We start from the raw sequence: 19,485 nt of genomic DNA on the forward strand, positions 1-19,485 counted from the left end.
TTTCAACACTGTATGTTGGTATTATTTCAGTACTGTATGTTGGTATTATTTTAGCACTGTATATTGGTATTATTTCAGCACTGTATGTTGGTATTATTTTAGCACTGTATGTTGGTATTATTTCAGCACTGTATGTTGGTATTATTTTAGCACTGTATGTTGGTATTATTTCAGTACTGTATGTTGGTATTATTTCAGTACTGTATGTTGGTATTATTTTAGCACTGTATATTGGTGTTATATCAGCACTGTATATTGGTATTATTTGAGCACTTTATGTTGGTATTATTTCAACACTGTATGTTGGTATTATTTCAGTACTGTATGTTGGTATTATTTTAGCACTGTATGTTGGTATTATTTCAGTACTGTATGTTGGTATTATTTTTAGCACTGTATGTTGGTATTATTTCAGTACTGTATGTTGGTATTATTTCAGTACTGTATGTTGGTATTATATCAGCACTGTATGTTGGTATTATTTCAGTACTGTATGTTGGTATTATATCAGCACTGTATGTTGGTATTATTTCAGTACTGTATGTTGGTATTATTTCAGCACTGTATGCTGGTATATTACTGTATGTTGGTATTATTTCAGCACTGTATGATGGTATTATTTCAGCACTGCATTTTGGTATTATTTCAGCACTGTATGATGGTATTATTTCAGCACTGTATGTTGGTATTTACTTAGGCATTGTGTATTCTCTGATATTTAGGCACTGTACAGCATAATATTTTTGCATTGGATGGTAGGGGTGTATAGCATTGTTATTAACGCAACTGTATGGAAGTGTTGTTGGGAACCAAACTGTATGGTGCGTATAATTAGACACTGTAACATCCAATAGGGTTGTGGATCCACTGGCTACTCCGCCGAAATGGAGTAGCTGTTCAGACAGGTGTTAAACAGTCACTGGTAGATGGTACCTTGGTTGCAGCTGGATACAGGCAGATAGCAGATAGTGGATACAAGATGCTGCCGCATTACTGGAAGAATGCTGGTGCCGGATTACTGGAAGCAGGCCACAGGATACAGGACACTGTATACCGACTGGTAACGGGCACAGTATATAGGGTACAGAATACCGACTGGTAACTGCCACAGGATATGGAACCTTCGCAGGATAATACTAGGTAGTACAATGTTGCTCAGACACTGAGTCACAGGGCAGACTTCTTTAAATAGTCCAGGCTATGCAGTGATAGGCTGGGAACACTATATTGGCGCGCACACTGGCCCCTTAAGAGACTGCCAGGTACTACTACAGGTAGATCGTGCTCTGCCTGAACGCAGTCCAGCCGTTGGCTGCTGGAAGAGGGGGGAACGTTGGCGGTCACCGGTGCTACAGACACTGTATGTTTTTTTTTTAGGAGGAATTCACTGAAGGTGTACGTGGATAGGTCGGGGAGAGGATTCTCTCTGTCGATGAGCGGTGTTGCAGTTACTACTCAGCAGCTCTGGGAACCATGTTTTAAGTATACCAGGAGGACGCAGATACAGTTGAATCCAACGCTGATGCAAGGAACTGTCAGTTCCCTGCTTCAGTATTCAGTGTGTGAAGCGGCCGAGAGCGACTCGCTACAGACAGGCATGATTGAGTGACGTCATTGCACCTGTATGCGCCGAGCCACTAATAGTACAGAGCGGAGGAGCAGAAGAACGGGGCTAGGTGAGTATTTATTTATTATTTTAATAGGCACTATGGGAATTATACTGAATGGGGCAGCAGTGGGGACATTATACTGTATGGGGCAGCTATGGGGACATTATACTGTATGGGGCAGCTATGGGGACATTATACTGTATGGGGCAGCTATGGGGACATTATACTGTATGGGGCAGCTATGTGGCATTATACAGTATGGGGAAATTTGTGTGGGCATTATAATGTATGGGGGCATCTGTTTGCGCAGGTGGGTCCCTACACTGCACATACACCCTGTTCTGGGTCTAAGCCTGCAGAATATACTTGGGGATGGTAGGAGTCCACATTAAACATGGAGACCAGGGCAGAATGGTCTCCATGTTTAGTCGTGCACTTCTCTCCATTCTGCCCTAGGGTGATTTTAATAAGTTTAATGCTGGTTCCTACCTTCCCCAAGTATATTCTGCAGGCTTAGACCCAGAACAGGGTGTATGTGCAGTGTAGGGACCCACCTTATAAGTGAGGCTGTCTTGACGTGGCAGGTGGGCTCACACAATTTGATCAAAATGTGCACTAAGAACCTCACTATTGTAAGTAGATTCAGCAGTAATGCATATTTATTTATATATAGTGTTTTAGGTGGCATTGGTGTTTGCAGAGTGCTGTCGCCATTTTCTTGTATATAGATAGATAAATAGATAGATAGATAGATAGATAGATAGATAGATAGATAGATAGATAGATAGATAGATACAAGCAATGAGCACATGGGCCCACATGTACCTTGACTGGTGTTTTTTATACAGCAGTTTTAGTCGGTAGTCCGTAACATTCAGATGCGATTTATTGCCACTTAATATATTAGTCGCATCTTCTGCTGTGAAACTGGTGGTGAAATCTACAACAGCTCTGGGCTGCTGTAAATTTCTGACAGAATTCTGAATTTTTCTGGTGTCAAATTTGAAGAATCTGTCGGGCAGTGCTAGCCCCATTCCCTTTTTTAAAGCCACACTACCTTTTTGGAAAAATGGCAGGCACCGTGTAAAAGTAAAAATATTTTTCGTAAAACAGCCGTGCGTCTAAGTTTGCAAAATTTCTTTGACCGAAAACCATATTACGAATGAGGACCATAGTTTTCAGTTCTTGGTTCCGTCTTGCAGTATGAATTGTGGGTGGGGGGCACCTTAGAGCGGATCTGTCACTAGTTTATTAATGCCTTATCTCCTAACTAATCTAATAGTCGCTATGAAGCTGATAACTACAGTGTCATTTAAAAAAAAAAAAACATTTCTTATTTGCAAAGTTCTGAGCATTTTTCTAAATTTGCTAATTTGGCTATACTTGCCAAATGGGAGGTGACTCTTTCTTTTCACTCTGGGCGGTGTAATGTTTTCTGTATGACGCTGTCCAATCAGCATACAGCTTCTCCCCCTTCCATGCCCAGCAACAGTGTGATGATATAGTATACAGCTTCCATTCCCGACTGTGTATTCAACTGGAGATACCTCCGGTTGTTTCACAGCTGCGATCTTGGTGTCCTATGAAAGATTATAATCTCCTCTTTCATATGCCACCCGAACCACGGTTCTAGGTGGTCCACAGCCGGAGATATGGTTATTTGAAGTGATCCCCCCTCCTTCCAGCCTCAGTCTCTCACACTGTGTGAAGCAGCTTCATGCTGATAGGACAGCGTCAGAGGCTGTGAGGAGGCTCCACCCCAGGAGAATCGCTGCTGTTACCTCCCACTTGTCTAATAAAGGCTCAATTACATATTTAGAAAAATGCTCATAACTTTTAAAATAATAAACTTTTTAGGACACAATTTTCACTAGTATCATCAGTGTGACAGCGCCTATTTAGTAGGAGATAGGGCATTACTAAACTAGTGACAGTTCCTCTTTAAGAACGCTTATAATAGCAGACATGACGCAACACAATCTTATTTTGGAAGTTTATTTGGAAAAATGAAACATAGTAAACACTGAACATAGCTGAAAGCTTTATGCAAACTCCAATCCCTTATTCCAGCAAACATGGTGGTAATGCATTAGGAGAGAGTCACACATGTCCATGCCTCAGAAGCCGTATACAAAAGTGAACAACAAATCAATAGTATGTAAAAAAAACAACTAAAAACAGAGAAATCTCACTTCAGTGTTTCTTTAAGACAAGGCAAAAAGTTTCTAAAACTTTGTAACGTGTTTTAATGAAAAGCCTGGGGATCTCATGCCGGAAAGCACTCTAAATCTATTTACATTTCTATAAATACAATACAATTGATAATTATACAGCAATAAAAAGTCAACAAAACAAAGATAATTTATTCATGAAAGACCCGAAAATTGTACATGACGCAGATAACATTACCATCGTATGAGTCATCTCTGAAATGGCCTTATTTCCATACAAAGAGTTTAAGGGGTTGTCCGTAGGCCCTATTAGGGTATATGGACATCATAGAGGGGTTCCCCTTTAAGGAACCAGAAATAAGTATTAAATATGGCTTTACAGAATGAGTTTATCACCTACACACAGGACAGACACTCATTTAGTGGGATAAACCAATGAGACACGACGTAGAATCTACCAGAGGTACTGGCGCTGATCCGGACATATAATCTACTGTATTTGTATATACTTGGTTTAATTAGTCTAATGTCCCCTTTAAGAAAGTTTATTTCTATTCTCTCAGTTCCTTCTTAGTATATTCTACATGTGGGTCGGGATGTTGCCTAGTAACCACCTAACTTACTAACTGGTTGACCACCAGTGTTGTACATAGAAGAGAGATGGTGACGTAGCAAAGTTCAAAATGGGTCCCACATTATGGTGCTGGGTTTTGCCCCCCAAGGATAGAAGGTCCAGGTGTTTGTTGACCCTATTCCATGACCCTTGGGCTTTTTCCCCATCGTATTTGCTAACAATTCAGTTGCTCTGTAGAGGAATCCCAGCAGCAAAGAGGATGGGATCAACCCGGACTCTCTCTCCACAAGCCCCATACTAGCTGCACATGCTTCCTCCATGGTATGGGTTCTTTTAGTGACCATTGTTTCCCTACAGAAGTGGTCACAGGAAGTTCTATCTGCCAAATAACAGACTGCCTCTGTAGGCTACACAGACTTGTTTAGATCCCACCACTTAGGTAACTGGAGAAAACAGACCTGCCTTTTTTCTCAGCACCCCTCTTGTCCATTGTGTGCGTCTACTATTGCAGCTTGGCTCTATTCAATTGAATGGAGCTGAGCTGCAATACCAGAGACAGCCCATGGACAAGAGTGGCGCTGTTCCCTAAAAAAAAAAAAAGCAGTCCTTTTTTCATAAAAACACTATAGATTTATTTTTGTAACATATCATCTTAAAGGGCTAGTGACATCATAGGGACAGAATCATTTCTCATCCCATAAAATAGCTGCCAGCCTGTGTGTAAGTGATACCTCCACTATCCCTTTAAGCTGCCCCCCTTTTCCAGCCTGAAGCAAAAGATTCTGAGATATAAAAGCACTGACTTTTTTTTTTAGGTGGCATCATTCCCGGAAATGTTATTTTTCTCATTTAATTGCAATGCAAAATATTGCAATCAGAAACATGATATAGATGTGTATCAATGCTTCCATTACCTTGACCTTCAGTAGAAAATGACGTCTGAAATATGATTGGTTGCAATAGGCAGCACCTCTATTTTTGGTCTGTAATAATTTTTATACCTGAAATAAAATATATATGTATATACTCAGTGTAGGTATAGCATGTATTGTACGGTACATAGCATGTAAAATTGTGGAAAATTGAACTCTGCTGACACCTAGTGACCACCTAAGTATATGACAAGAGTAGGCTGCATTTCTGCAAAACATACATAATGAAAAATAGAGCTCTGCTGCCACCTACTGACCTCACAACTGAAGTATAAATGACCCCAATCACTGCAGGAAAAAAGAAGAATGAGTTATTTGGAGATTTTGCATTGCTCATGTCATAATTTTTTAACCTACTTGCCATTTTTAGCGCTGTGAAAGATAAACCACCTTAAATGGGTGAAATGTTCGACTGCACACTTCATAGATCAAAGTGCAACTGCATCGGAATAGTACAAACAAGCCAACAAAAATATATTTATATCTATTTATATCCATCCTGTAAAAAAAACGCCAAAAGGAAAAAAAAAACATCTTAAATAAGCCTAATGTGTGCTGCCCGCAGCCTCTATTTTTAGTTTTTTTTTTATTATTATTTTATATCAAACACTGATCTGAAGTCCTGCTTTCAAATACTCTTCAGCCCTGCAATAAGAACATTTAAATAAAGTTTTTTTTTTATTATTATTTTTATATAATCCTCCATCTTTTATAATAGCCAATGCCACTGAAACCTTTATAAACTCGTTGAGGGAAATGGCGCCTTAAAATCCATGACTGCAACAAGTAGGGATTAAATAATACGACAAAAATACAATCTTGCCCTCATTGAACCATTTGAGACTCATCGAGCAGATTAAGATTATGTTGTTTTATGTCGTATAGTGTAGATTTAGATCGTTTGGTTTGTTCTTAGCTCCTGTACATAGGACATAAAGATTAACCCTATCCCTGCTAATAAATCCTTTATTTTGGCATTATTTGACGTATTAACATATATCCCATGATGCTTTCTCTTGCTCTGGAGGGCCCAGGACGTCATTGTATTACATTGATTTCAATGAGAACTGTGTAATGCTTCATTTCCCCTGTGGTGGCGCTGCAGGGGCTTCATCACAGATTACAGCTGATCGCTGGAGATCCCAGTCTATCACATCGATCAGTCTATCGTCAGGAGATCCTTTTAACCAAAAAGGGATTATCCAAAGCGGAGAACCCTTTTAATTCAGAACAATTCATAATCTGACTTTTATAGGGTCCCATTAGTGCCGGTTGATGGAAATCTTACATACTTCTAGAATTTTTATTTTATTACTGGTAGACGGACAAATTAAAATCCAATTTATCTTAATACTGAATTCAGAAATAGAAATACAGTACATTTCCATCTGATAATCCAGAACGTCTAATAATCCAGCAATTCTTTCCAGCACAAAACTGCAAAATAAAGTGACATTTTACAAAGCCTGAAGCACTATGGTCTTCTTGAAGGGTCAATACCCGTATAATTGAGTTTTATATACTTTTTGATGGGCTACTGATAATCCAGAATATTTGATAATCCGACACCTATCAGGTCCTATTGATTCCACATTGAAGGAATTGTAATGAAACTCACGTCCTAATGAGCAATGATCATCCTGGGTTCTATATAATAATACCAGCAAGAGAAATGTGACCCAGTCTGCCAGTCAACTCTTAATTTAAAAGGTAACTCAACCTGAAATAAATAATGCCTCCATTCCTTGCACATTTCCCCCTGGATTGTATATCCTACGTGCTCCCATTATACTGCAGCTGTTTCTTTTCTCATCTGGTGACAACCATTGTCTTTCTCAATGAACATGAAAGAGAGGTTGTCACAGCTCCGCCCCCATTAGTACCATCACTGAATTATAACCTTATTTTTAGATGAATGATTTCTACATGAACACTTTGGATAAGTCAGGCAGCTGATTCAGAGAGAACAATCAGACCGCTCATCTCAGGGGAAACGATCAGGATCGGCTGGCTTGGGGGATGGTCATCTAAAGTCTACCGGCGGCTTTTCTTCTTAAACTTGTGTGGTTAATACATAGGAAGCTACACACGTGGCTACAGTCAGTGACTAATTGAGCTGTCTGCACTTTTTATTATACATCAGTGACCATAAACTCTTTAACCAAACGATTCATCCATTGAATGTGAAATACAGACTTGGCCATAAGGAATCTTCCAAGAAAAAATTGCTACATGTCACATAGTAACACTTCATTTAATAGTCATGTATTTCCCTCCATGTTTTGGGGGTCCTGGGCCCCACTATGGGTAAATTTTAGGGTTTGGATCTCTGAACTTCAACCAGGGTCAGTAATGGAAATGGATAACCCCTTATAGGATCAATGTAACGAGTCTTTTCAACATGGCCGACTGGTTACCTTTGGCCCACCAATGGCCATAATTCTGAGAGCCCACCTATCAGCAACACTGAACAACAGGTCATATCATCAATAAGGTCAAAGAGGTTATTTGTTAAAGAACCCCCAAAAATAGACCCTGGAGGAAAGTGATCGCCACCAAAGTGAGCTTCAGATGAGGTTGTCCTCATGGGTCACTTTGTGAATGGGACCTGTTATCAGAGCAGAACTTGGGCATATTGGAAGATGCTCTGGCTTGCTAATGGGCCAGTCTGACCCTGTGAGTCCTAATCTCAACACTCACCAATGATGGGACAAGGAACTCCAAGTTGTGGAGGGGAACACATTACTATTAATTGACGGTATCTCTTTAAGAATGACATCACCAATCTCATCCTACAGGGTACAACACAGTTAAGAATGCTATGAATGTATCGAGCATTGCAACATTGTATCAATACGATCGCAAATTAACCTGAGGGGCAAAAAAGTCATAAAAAACTGAAATTTCCAAAATAATTCAAAATGTAAACAACATCCTTGTGTAACTGGGATAATAATAAAAAAAAATAAGCCCTGAATACTATACATAAATAAAACTAGAGCGCCTCACAGGGGCGGGCACTGGTACTGAAATAATTACACATCATTGCCCAATATATAAAAAAAAACGACATGAAATACAATACAAAAATTTACGTAAAAAATGTAAAATATACCTGGAAGCTATAAAATTAAAAGAAAGCGGGAAAGAGGCTCGGGGTGCCCAAAATAGGGGCAACCTTAGTTTTGCATATGAAGTAACTAAAAACAAGCATGTTCCACTGAGTAACCAGAAATGTACAATTACGCTTTGGGAGAATGTATCTGGACCTCAATCATTTACATTGATACAGTGAAATGTTCCAAAAATTTCGGGTGAGGTTCCGAAGTGCCAATCCTTTAAGATCTACTCTCTGTGGCTTCAGAAAACACATTTGGATGTTGACGTGAGAGACTCCTTCCAGACACCATGTTGGAAATACATCTCTGTTGTGTCCTCAATACCCATGAAGTCCATTCACTTCCATCCATTGGGCTTCACAGCATTGAGAGATCAGATACGTCTTTGGAACCCATCAAGATGTCCATGTACGTATGTGAATTCACTCGATGAACCTTCACATCTCAATATTTTTCAATAGGGTCTCCATACCGCTTCCTCCAACCTTGGTGCGGTGCCCATGTTGGTTGGAGAGTTGCTGTGGCTTCCTTCTGTCTCGACCCCATCGTTTTGGTTCGGAAGGTTGGGGTTGAGAAGAGCCGACCCCGTGGAAGCGTTAGTGCAAGGAGGAAGGATGCGAGGTGGTGACCTGTCTCCTCCGGACATCATAGAAAACTGGTAGGACCCGGCTGATGTCCCATAATAGAGATGGTATGATGGGGAGCTGGCCTGGAATGGGCCTCCTTGAGCTTGAGAAGATCCGGGATATGGAGGTGGTAAGTAGGTGTGGTACCTGGCGGCACTGGACATGGCGGACATACCAATTCCTATACCTGAAGACACTGGGGTTTGGGTATATGTAAACGCTCCAGGATAGTGCATGCGTGGATCCGAAATTGACGAAAGGGTGGAGAACTGACGATCGATTCCGACTCGAGGGTCACTGAATGCGGTCAGGTCTGAAGCCCCTGTGTGGAAAAAAAAATAATAGATCAATAATTAAATCCTCAGTGTGAGACTATATCAATGCCCTATCACAGTCATCCCCAACCTTGGCTCTCTGACTGCTGGGAGTTGTAGTTTCGAACAGCTGGAGAGCCATAGGTTGCTCTAAAATATAAAATTAAAGGAATTGTCCACTTTTAGTGGGAATATCATCAATCATTTCCGAAAAGATCGGCATCTGCCGGAGGAGGCTGGATTTCCACAGGTGACCACCACTAATGGCAGCCATGACAGTGCTTGCAGGAGCTGTCCCACCTTCAGATTAGATCAGGAGGCTCTGCCAATACTTCAGCCTTGTATTCTTAGGACAAGCGGAAACAGTCGGTCATTTAGAACGCAATAATTACTCTTTATCTCTGTCTGTCTTGCCGAGGTTACGTAAATGCAACGACTGTGGTGAAAAATTAACCCTGGAAGCACCTGAGCGAAATGGGAGGTTCAGAGCAGACACTGGAGATGTTCAGAAGATAATTTCCCCACTTAGTGGGATCTTGGATATGATACAAGTGAATGTGCCGTCAGTTCAGCACTTGGCAGCCACACATGGTATTGCGAGCTCAAAACAAACAAGCCCCCAGGTAATCCGTGCTGCTCAGACAAGGTGTGGCGTCCCGTCTGGCGAGGGAGGTTTTTTTTTCCAGTCTATAGTACTTAGCGCAGGTTTTCTCGGGAAATACAGTCCTACAATATCAAAGCCACTAAACAATAGGTCAATTGTACATCTACTGCTTGTTTACATCCATGGAGCAACCCTATAAAAGGGAAGATGGCCGCACATTGGTCATACATATGGCCATACATAGGGGAAGACAAGACCCACGGACATGGGTACCTTTCCTGATGCCGGCTTATGCCATTATAACCCCCATATTGGGAAGGAAGCACCAAAGCGTCTTGACCAAGCACCTTCCAGTAAGTTGGGCATCTAGTTCCCCTTGCTCTTGTTTGCTAATGGTTAGGGGTAGTCCTATTACATGGGGTAAAAATTGGGTCAATCTCATCAGGGGTCCCCTTCTCCATGGGCCCTGTAGCATGTGCGGATACTGTCTGGATGATATGTACGCTCTTGGATGTGAGGGATAAGATCTAAAGAAAATGGAGGAGGTATGTGTATATTATCAGGCAATGTGGTCATTTTCAGGTCATACCGTTTATTCTTATAGATCAATTGTCCGATATGGGGTCTAGTTAGAAGAGAGGGGGTCTCTATACAAACTAAGGACCCCATTCCTTGTGTTGGTTTACGCCACCTCATCCTCCCAAAATCGAAAACAAAACGGCTTGTTCTGTCTTTCCATTCCTTGTAGGACAGAAATATGGGGCGATCCTCAGGCCTGTTCCCCAAAGAATTTGTCACCTCTCCTGACTTGTCTGATTTAGTAAATAATTGTATTACCCATGAAATAACAATTCTGTAACATCTTTTCTTAGAACTCTATATTGTGTCATTCCTCTGTTATTCCTCCTAGAAATGTATGAATAAATTGACATTCCTCTTGTCAAAGGGCCGTGCCCAAACAAGTCTTACCCTTGCAGCACTGATTGGAAGGAGTCTGTCTCGGTAGGGTCACACCCTCAACTGGTAACACCCAGTTGATAATTTATTCATGAATTTCTAGGAGGAATGACAGAGGAACAGCACAATGGAGAGTTCTAAGAAAATATGTTCCAGAATTGTTATTTCATGGGAAACCCCAGGAGATGTGGCAGGTACTTTTTAAGGGGCAGGTTCATAATACTGGGTTGTACAGGCTTAGAAAACCATGGCTGCTTTCTTCCAGAAACAGCACCACACATGTCTATGGTTGTGTCTGGTATTGCAGTTCAGCTCCATTGAAGTGAATGTAATTCTGTCCAACTTCTTGCTGCAGTAAAATGGTCTAGAAAATTTCTATGACATTTTTTGATGGTCAATACCTGATAAACGACTGGAGAGCTCGGCACTAAGGGACGTCATTCCGCTGGCACGTCCAGGTGAGATGGGAGTGGCCGGGTGGACAGAGGGTGTGGCAATAGATCCAAGGTATTGATAGGACTGGTCATACGACCAAGGGGGAGATGTCTGAACTTGTCTTGTGTCTACAGAAATAGGAGGAAAAGCAAACAGGTCCATGGTTATCAGAAGTGATTGTGGTCAAAGCAATTGTGCTGGAGGAACAGCACGACAACGAGACCTCCGCACACAGAACATACATGATAATATGAGAAACAGACCCTGTCACCCAGTTATGTCACCTGTCACCCAATGTCATGTCGCCTGTCACCCAATGTCATGTCGCCTGTCACCCAGTCATGTCACCTCTCACCCAATGTCATGTCGCCTGTCACCCAATGTCATGTCACCTGTCACCCAGTCATGTCACCTGTTACCCAGTCATGTCACCTGTCACCCAATGTTGTCACCTGTCAGCCAATGTCATGTCACCTGTCAGCCAATGTCATGACACCTGTCACCAAATGTCATGTCACCTGTCACCCAGTAATGTCACCTGTCACCCAGTCATGTCACCTGTCACCCAATGTCATGTCACCTGTCAACCATTGTCATATCATCTGTCCCCCAATGTCATGTCACCTGTCCCCTAATTTCATGTCACCTGTCCTCCAATGTGATGTCACCTGTCCTCCAATGTGATGTCACCTCTTCCTCCAATGTCATGTCACCCAATGTCACGTCACCTGTCCCCCAATGTCACGTCACCTGTCCCCCAATGTCACGTCACCTGTCACCCAATGTCATATCACCTGTCACCCAATGTCATATCACCTGTCACCCAATGTCATGTCACCTGTCACCCAATGTTGTCACATGTCATCCAATGTGATGTCACCTGTCCTCCAATGTGATGTCACCTGTCCTACAATGTGATGTCACCTGTCCTACAATGTGATTGTCATGTCACCAGTCACCCAATGTGATGCCACCTGTCCTCCAATGTGATGTCACCAGTCACCCAATGTGATGCCACCTGTCCTCCAATGTGATGTCACCAGTCACCCAATGTGATGCCACCTGTCCTCCAATGTCGTGTCACCAGTCACCCAATGTGATGTCACCTGTCCTCCAATGTGATGTCACCTGTCCCCAATGTCATGTCACCTGTCCCCAATGTCATGTCACCCAATGTCACATCACCTGTCTTCCAATGTCATGTCACCTATCGCCCAATGTCATGTCACCTGGCCCCCAATGTCATGTCACCTGGGCCCCAATGTCATGTCACCTGTCCCCCAATGTCCAGTTTTTTTGTCCAATTTTTTTTCTGTAAACGGATACATTCAGAGACTAGAAACTTATGATGACTTTTTCCTACTCACAGTGGAGAATTTGTTTCAGTGTATCAGTGTAGGCAAACTTAAAAGTACAAATCTCCTGTCCTGGACTCAAGGATAATGGTGCTTAACTACACTGATACATTGTAACAAATTGCAGCTGTGTGAGCTGGAGAAAGTTTTCAGCCATTAGATATAAGCAAGAATGTTTCCATTCACTGACAACACAACATTATTAGAACTGTCCTTTATACAGTGATTAAGCTTTACATAAAAAACAAACAAACCCTTTAATTCAGAGTTATCACACTGATCCAGAAAAACAGTCAAATGGCACATTCAGCTCTGCTACACCTATACACTATGATCCTGTATTATCACACCGCTGATACTGACGAACATGGTTTTACATTAGTTTTCAGTGTGATAAAAAAAAATGCAATCTGATACCCAATTTTAAAATGTCATGTGACACTCCTGAAACTTGTGCATAATTTGAGTTTATATATTATTATATATAAATTGTTATTTTGATTCTTTTATTATTTCCCCCAAATACTGACAAGTGTTCTAAAAAATATACTGGCAAGGACAAAGCGTAATATATATATATATATATATATATATATATATATATATATATATACAGATATATATATATATATATATATATATATATATATATATATATATATATATATATATATATATATATATTACGCTTTGTCCTTGCCAGTATATTTTTTAGAACACTTGTCAGTATTTGGGGGAAATAATGATAGAATCAAAATAATAATTTATATATAATAATCCCAACCTATGACTTTTAGGGTTAATGTGCCTTCTTGGTGTGTGTTATACATCACTTGAACACTAGGTGGCAGTAAAGGGCAGTAAATGGATAATACTATTAGTGAGGAGCCACCTGGAGGTGTAAGGACTCCCACTAGTCCTTACATCAGACACCCCGGGCTGTATGGAGAGGATTTCACACACAATGCTCAGCAGTGACATTCTCGGTAGGCGATGAATAGCAGAGCTGACCTTTGGACACAATTCCAAATGTCATTACTCACAAGTACAAATCCCAGAATCACTATGTACAACAAGCTGCTTTCATGTCCTGTCCATTCCGCATCAGATCTGTGAATTTTTCTTTTTTTTCTAACAGCTGGAATTAGACATCTCCCAGTCTCCAGTTACAGCCTGGTTGGAATGATATGGACTGACAAACTGATAATGCAGATGGATGTAGCAGTGCTGAATTTGTCAACTAACACTTAAGAATTGCATTATAACCCTCTAAGTTCATATAATGCCGTAAGATAACCGACAGTCTTATGTAAGACCACAGATAACCATTATAATATCATAATGAGTAGTGCCAATAACAAACTCCTCTCTGCTGCTCCTGTGCTCCAGGTTTACAAGAATATGGTGACAATACTACTGTAGAAGAGCCCTGACTACCAGCACATACTTACTAAAATCACCATACACCTACTTAGCTTTTCTATGGATTTGATATATTTTATGTAGATCCAAATTAATTTAAAAACAAACAAACAGAGCTGCAGTGTAAAGCATGGTGGAGGGATAAAGCACGGGCCTGAGCTGGATTTCAGACTCCCAATTGATTAATGCCCCCTCTTCACATGGTTTCGATGACCAAAGTTACGTATAGTAGCACCCCATGGTTCAATCTGTTTGTTCACGGGCTACTGACCTCATACTGATAGCAGCCAGAAAAGTCCATTTTTATTTTTGGAGGCGGATTGGACCCGGCAGGAAGTCGAGTCGGTGGTTTTGGGTATATTTACTTCAGTGGGAGGAGAAGATTTGAGGATATGAAACATGAAGTAACAGACGATGTGGAATCGAGAGTAACAGATCACTTCACGGAATGAACTTCATCTAATTATAATCTAAGACCATGGGCAGATTATTGTCATCCAGCTTTCCCAGAGTCCTGAAAGGCAACCCGTATACATCCGCAGGTCCTATATCTCTGTATATCTAGCACGATTTGCCATTCTGGACTCATGGAAAGCTGGGTGACTAGTAAATTATTCATGGACTCTCAAGGGATGCCTCCTCGCAAGATGGAAGATGATGTGACGGAGCGCACGTGAATTTCTTGACCATTGTTCCAGCCACATCGGCAGATTCCCGGTCGCCACTTCTGGATGAGGTTTCACAATGTCTTGAGTGTCCCAGAGGGATTGTAGATAATCTGCTGTAATATAATCCAAACCACCTCTCCCATTGAGTAAGCAAACTGCCTGCAGCCCGCTGTCACAGCCTCTCGTAGAGCGACCGCACAAGTGACCCCCCCCCCCACAGCTGCCAACCATGTCATTACAGGGGGCGCAGGGTGATGATGGAGCCGCATAAATAACAATTCCACAATGTAATGTTTCCCTACAATCTAAATAGGTCCAATATTTGGTGTGGTTTCATTTCTTACAGAGGCCGGGGCTTGATTTTCTGATACAGAGCTCCAAATCCCCTGCATGGACATTACAGTGAAATGATAAAATTCTATTTTCCTGCAGCGACCACTAGGGGGAGCTTAGGAGCACTAAGTATACTGTATATCCACTAAACTCAAGTATGCTCCTAAGCTCCCTCTAGTGGTGGCTGGAGGACGACAGATTTCTATCATTTAACTTTGTCAATGCAGGGGATTTGGTGCTCTGTATCAGAAAATCTGAGCTCCACATGTCATAGTGTTATATTAAAAAACAAATCAGCACAGAATGTTCGACCTAAAAAAAAACATGGTTTAAAAACGTGGACATTTCCTTTAAGATCTTTTCGATCCCACTGTTTTTTCTTAATTATCCCCAAATGACTCATATCCTCAAGAAGATTTTGATATTTCCCCTTAGTATTATAATTTGAACATTTCTCAGTTATATTTATTTCTGGAAAAACTAACTTACAGTTCCCACCCAGCTTTCCCTGTCTCCTGAATGGCAAATCTGCCTAATCATGCAGCAATATACCACCACATTTCATGCCTAACTAGTGAGATATGCCTATTAGTAATCTAGAAAAGCTGGGTGGCAGCCCGAGTACAAGTTTTTAAGTCATATTATTGTCACCTAACTTTCCCAGACACCTGAACAGCACTTCTGTCTTATTTTTTTTTTTAGATATGCTAAGTCACTGAGCTCAGCCAGGACAGGGGAATGCTGGGTAGGGGAGATATAGAAGATGTATAGAGAAGGCGCTGGCATCTCTCGCCTCCTTGTGGTGATTTTTTATGCGCCATTACCCAGAGCAGTCAATACTGTGGGTGAGTAAATCTATAAACCGTTCTGCCCAAATTTTTTTTCTCTCTCTAAGTTATTTCATTACAAAAGTGATCAAATGGTTTTTAGCGGCTTCACTTAAGTAACCCGAGCCAGTCTGTCTGCCCGAGGATCCGCACCAGAGACGCTCGGTGACAGAGGACTGACTAAGAATTCAGTTTGAGAGCATCACACATTAGTCATGAAGAAGATGAGTGGAACACATAAATAGACAGTCAGGGCAAGCTGGCACAACATGGCATTTCCTGCCGCTGCCACGCCCATTCTGGTAAGGAGTGTTCGACAAAACTATTTACCCCTTTCTGCAAAATTCCATAGCAATGAGTAGGGTAGAATATATAGTACAGTCCAGAGCTGTATACTGTCAATCACAGATATATATATATTGAGAGAAATAGCTCGCTGGAGCGGCATGTGCCGGTGGGTAAAAACCACTATGCCTTGACCAGGGTATATAGTTATAGGGCAAACAAAATCTTTGTCCCTATTGAAGGAAAGCCTAGTTACGACTCTGATATATACTGATGTAGCAGTGCTGAATTGGTTATAAAGCCAACTAATTGTGATACAATGTATTATCTGTGGGTTTCATAGGGCTGCAGGTAAACCAACCTCATTATTCCACAAAGTCCCATTTACATATAACAATTCGTACGTTTCCGAGCATGTTTGTCGTCTACCTTTTCCTATACTATTACATTACGGGAAAAATGAAGTTTGAAAATCGCGTCATGCATCCGATAACGGTAATGCGGTAAATGTCCATTGTTAAGGTTGTAACATTTCTGCGCTTCGGTGATCATTCGTCTGTGGTTTATGTGTAAATGTGGCTTAAGTGAAAGAGTCAAATGACAAATTCAGCTCTACTACATAGGTGTACATAGGGTTGTAACATTTCTGCGCTTCGGTGATCATTCGTCTGTGGTTTATGTGTAAATGTGGCTTAAGTGAAAGAGTCAAATGACAAATTCAGCTCTGCTACATAGGTGTACATAGGTAGATGTAGCAGAGCTAAAACAGCAGTCAAGCTGACGTTTCTGATTTCCTTGCAGATATCATCTAAGGGGGCAGTACAGGAGCAAGGAGTGTTACACTAATGGGCTCTGTGGCTGATATTCCCCTTTAAGAAGGGGGGGGGGTGATTTACTCTCGGCTTCCGGCTGTGGAATGGGTAGAATCGGCCTTGTTCACACACACTCCTGGGTGGGCTATATTTATACTTACATTCAAGGGCCAATTTCATAGGAACCTAATTAATGTAATTCTCTTTTTGGAGTGTGGGAGTAATCTGGAGTAATCTACCCTCATAGGAGCCGTACCTGGTCCTACTCTAACCATAGCCCCAGTGCGGCATGACAGCGGCACCACCTGTTTTATGTATGCCGCTCAATCTCACCGTACCTGCGGCACGAGCTGCCCATTATAACACCTTTTATTCCTGCTCAGAACCTATTATTTCATAACCAATTATTAAAATGTCTCACGAGATCTCAATTAACTTTCCCTGTTACGTTGCGAAACTCAGACAATCAACCGATCCTGTCTAATGTAATCCAGAGATGTGTTTACCCACGCCCTCCTGCAACCTTAACCGTTAGGGTAGTGCCCTGCGACCACAGTCAATATGTGACAAATAAAGTCCTGCCACAGAACTTGCATGGAAAAGCATGTCTAAATTATCGACGCATGTAAGATGGTGCAGGCCCCGGGGCACAGGCTCCATCTGCCATCCCTATAATCCAGTCCTGCTTGTTCGGTATCTGCACCGGCTTTGGTGATTGTATTCTAGGAAGTTTAGTCTTTACACCAAACACTGTACAATAATCAATTAAGTAAACACTACATTGGAAAAACTCAGCTAACCTAGTAGAGGCGTGCCTGTCGACAAGCTTTGTTGACAGTTTCCAATGACGACCAGCAGAATTTTGAACATTGCTCTGGACTATTTTTAAATTGACATAGTTGCTCAATTGTAGTAGAATGAAGCCGATTTACTGTCCAAGAAAGTAAGATGGCCAATGGTTGTCATTGGTTGTTAATTTTTGGGAAAAAGTGAGGGACAAAGCAACTACAACTCAAAAAAGGATGACTCAGGCACATTATTTCGGTAAGAGTCACAATAACAAGGACGTCAGCCTCCATTCCTTCCCTCGCTCCTGGAGACACTTGAGGACTAATTTGGATTTCAACAGATTAATTGCGCAGATTGGCAGGACGGGTCCCGGCCATTGTAAGACGGGTCTATTATAACCTCATCCTTTAGAAGAAGGACTGAGCAAACATAGAGCAATATTCAAGATCTTAAAGGGGTTTTCCGGGCTTTAAGAAACAATTACCTAAGAAAAAACGCCATACTCAGGTTTTAAACCCCCGCTGCTTTACTGATTGCCGATATAGCACGCCATCGCTTCAGCAAGGTGAACAGAGACCCTTGGGGGACCACTGGACCATTGGTGATGGCGTGGCGGGGGATTCAAAAAGTGAGTATAAACTTTTTTCCTCTTATCTTATTTGCAGCTGCAAGAAAATCTCATTCATTTCCAATAAAATAAAAAATGGCCATTAAATAGCAGCCCGATGCTTTTGTGATATTGCCAGGATATGCCATCAACGTCACTGTTGTTACCCTTGACTATCTCTAGAACGTAGTAGTGCTCCTCAGTGCGTTTGTAGGAAAAGCTGGGTGACAAACAATATGGCTGCAATTATAGCCCCCTAAGGGGCTGGTTTTAGGGGGTGGCAAAAATGGGCAATTGTCAGGGTCCCCTGTTTCCTAGTGGGTCCCCCAAGGACTGAACCCCTGGGAGCAACCTAAAAATGGAGCATGTAAACCTTCACTACCCCGGACCACCAGGAACTTTACCACTAACCCCTTTACTGCCCTAGACCACCACAGACTTTTACCATGAACTCCCTTCACTATGTAGGCATTTCATGGCGGTATTATTTGGAAACTGTATTGTTTGGGAAATATGTGGCATTGTTATGTGGGCACTCTAAGGCAGTATTTGGTTAGTGTAAAGAGGTATTAATTAGGCATTGTATGGCGGTATTATTCAGATACTGAATGGTTGTATTACGTGGGAAATATATGCCATTGTTATGTGGGCACTATAGGGCAGTATTTGGTTGCTGTATAGAGGTATTATTTAGGCATTGTATGACGGTATTATTTGGACACTGAATGGCTGTAATGTCTGGGTATTGCATGGCAGTGTTATGTGGGCACTGTAGGGCAGTATTTGATTAATGAATGGCGGTATTATTTAGGCATTGTATGGCTATATTATTTGGACAGTGAATGGCAGTATTGTGTGGGAAATATATGGCATTGTTATGTGGGCACTACAAGGCAGTATTTGGTTACTGTAAAGAAGTATTATTAAGCGCATTATATGGTGGTATTATCTGGACTGTGAATGGCAGTATTATGTGGAAAATATGTGTTATTATGTGGGCACTATATGGTAGTATTTGATTACTGTATACAGGTATTATTTAGGC

At 41.5% G+C, this 19,485-nt stretch overlaps 1 protein-coding gene across 1 annotated transcript in view; it reads right to left on the bottom strand.

Moving 5' to 3' along the window:
• Positions 1 to 3,612: 3,612 nt before the first annotated feature.
• RUNX1 (RUNX family transcription factor 1) overlaps positions 3,613 to 19,485 on the bottom strand; it is a 96,686-nt gene continuing 80,813 nt past the window's right edge. Inside the window, exons 5-6 of the mRNA XM_075854591.1 lie at positions 11,309 to 11,470; positions 3,613 to 9,354 (exon numbers count right to left, since the gene is read on the bottom strand). Coding sequence (XP_075710706.1) covers positions 8,861 to 9,354; positions 11,309 to 11,470 — 656 coding nt within the window. The 3' untranslated portion in view covers positions 3,613 to 8,860. The remainder of the gene's footprint in view (positions 9,355 to 11,308; positions 11,471 to 19,485) is intronic.

This window comes from Rhinoderma darwinii, chromosome 2 (genome assembly GCF_050947455.1).
Source record: "Rhinoderma darwinii isolate aRhiDar2 chromosome 2, aRhiDar2.hap1, whole genome shotgun sequence".
NCBI lineage: Eukaryota > Metazoa > Chordata > Amphibia > Anura > Rhinodermatidae > Rhinoderma > Rhinoderma darwinii.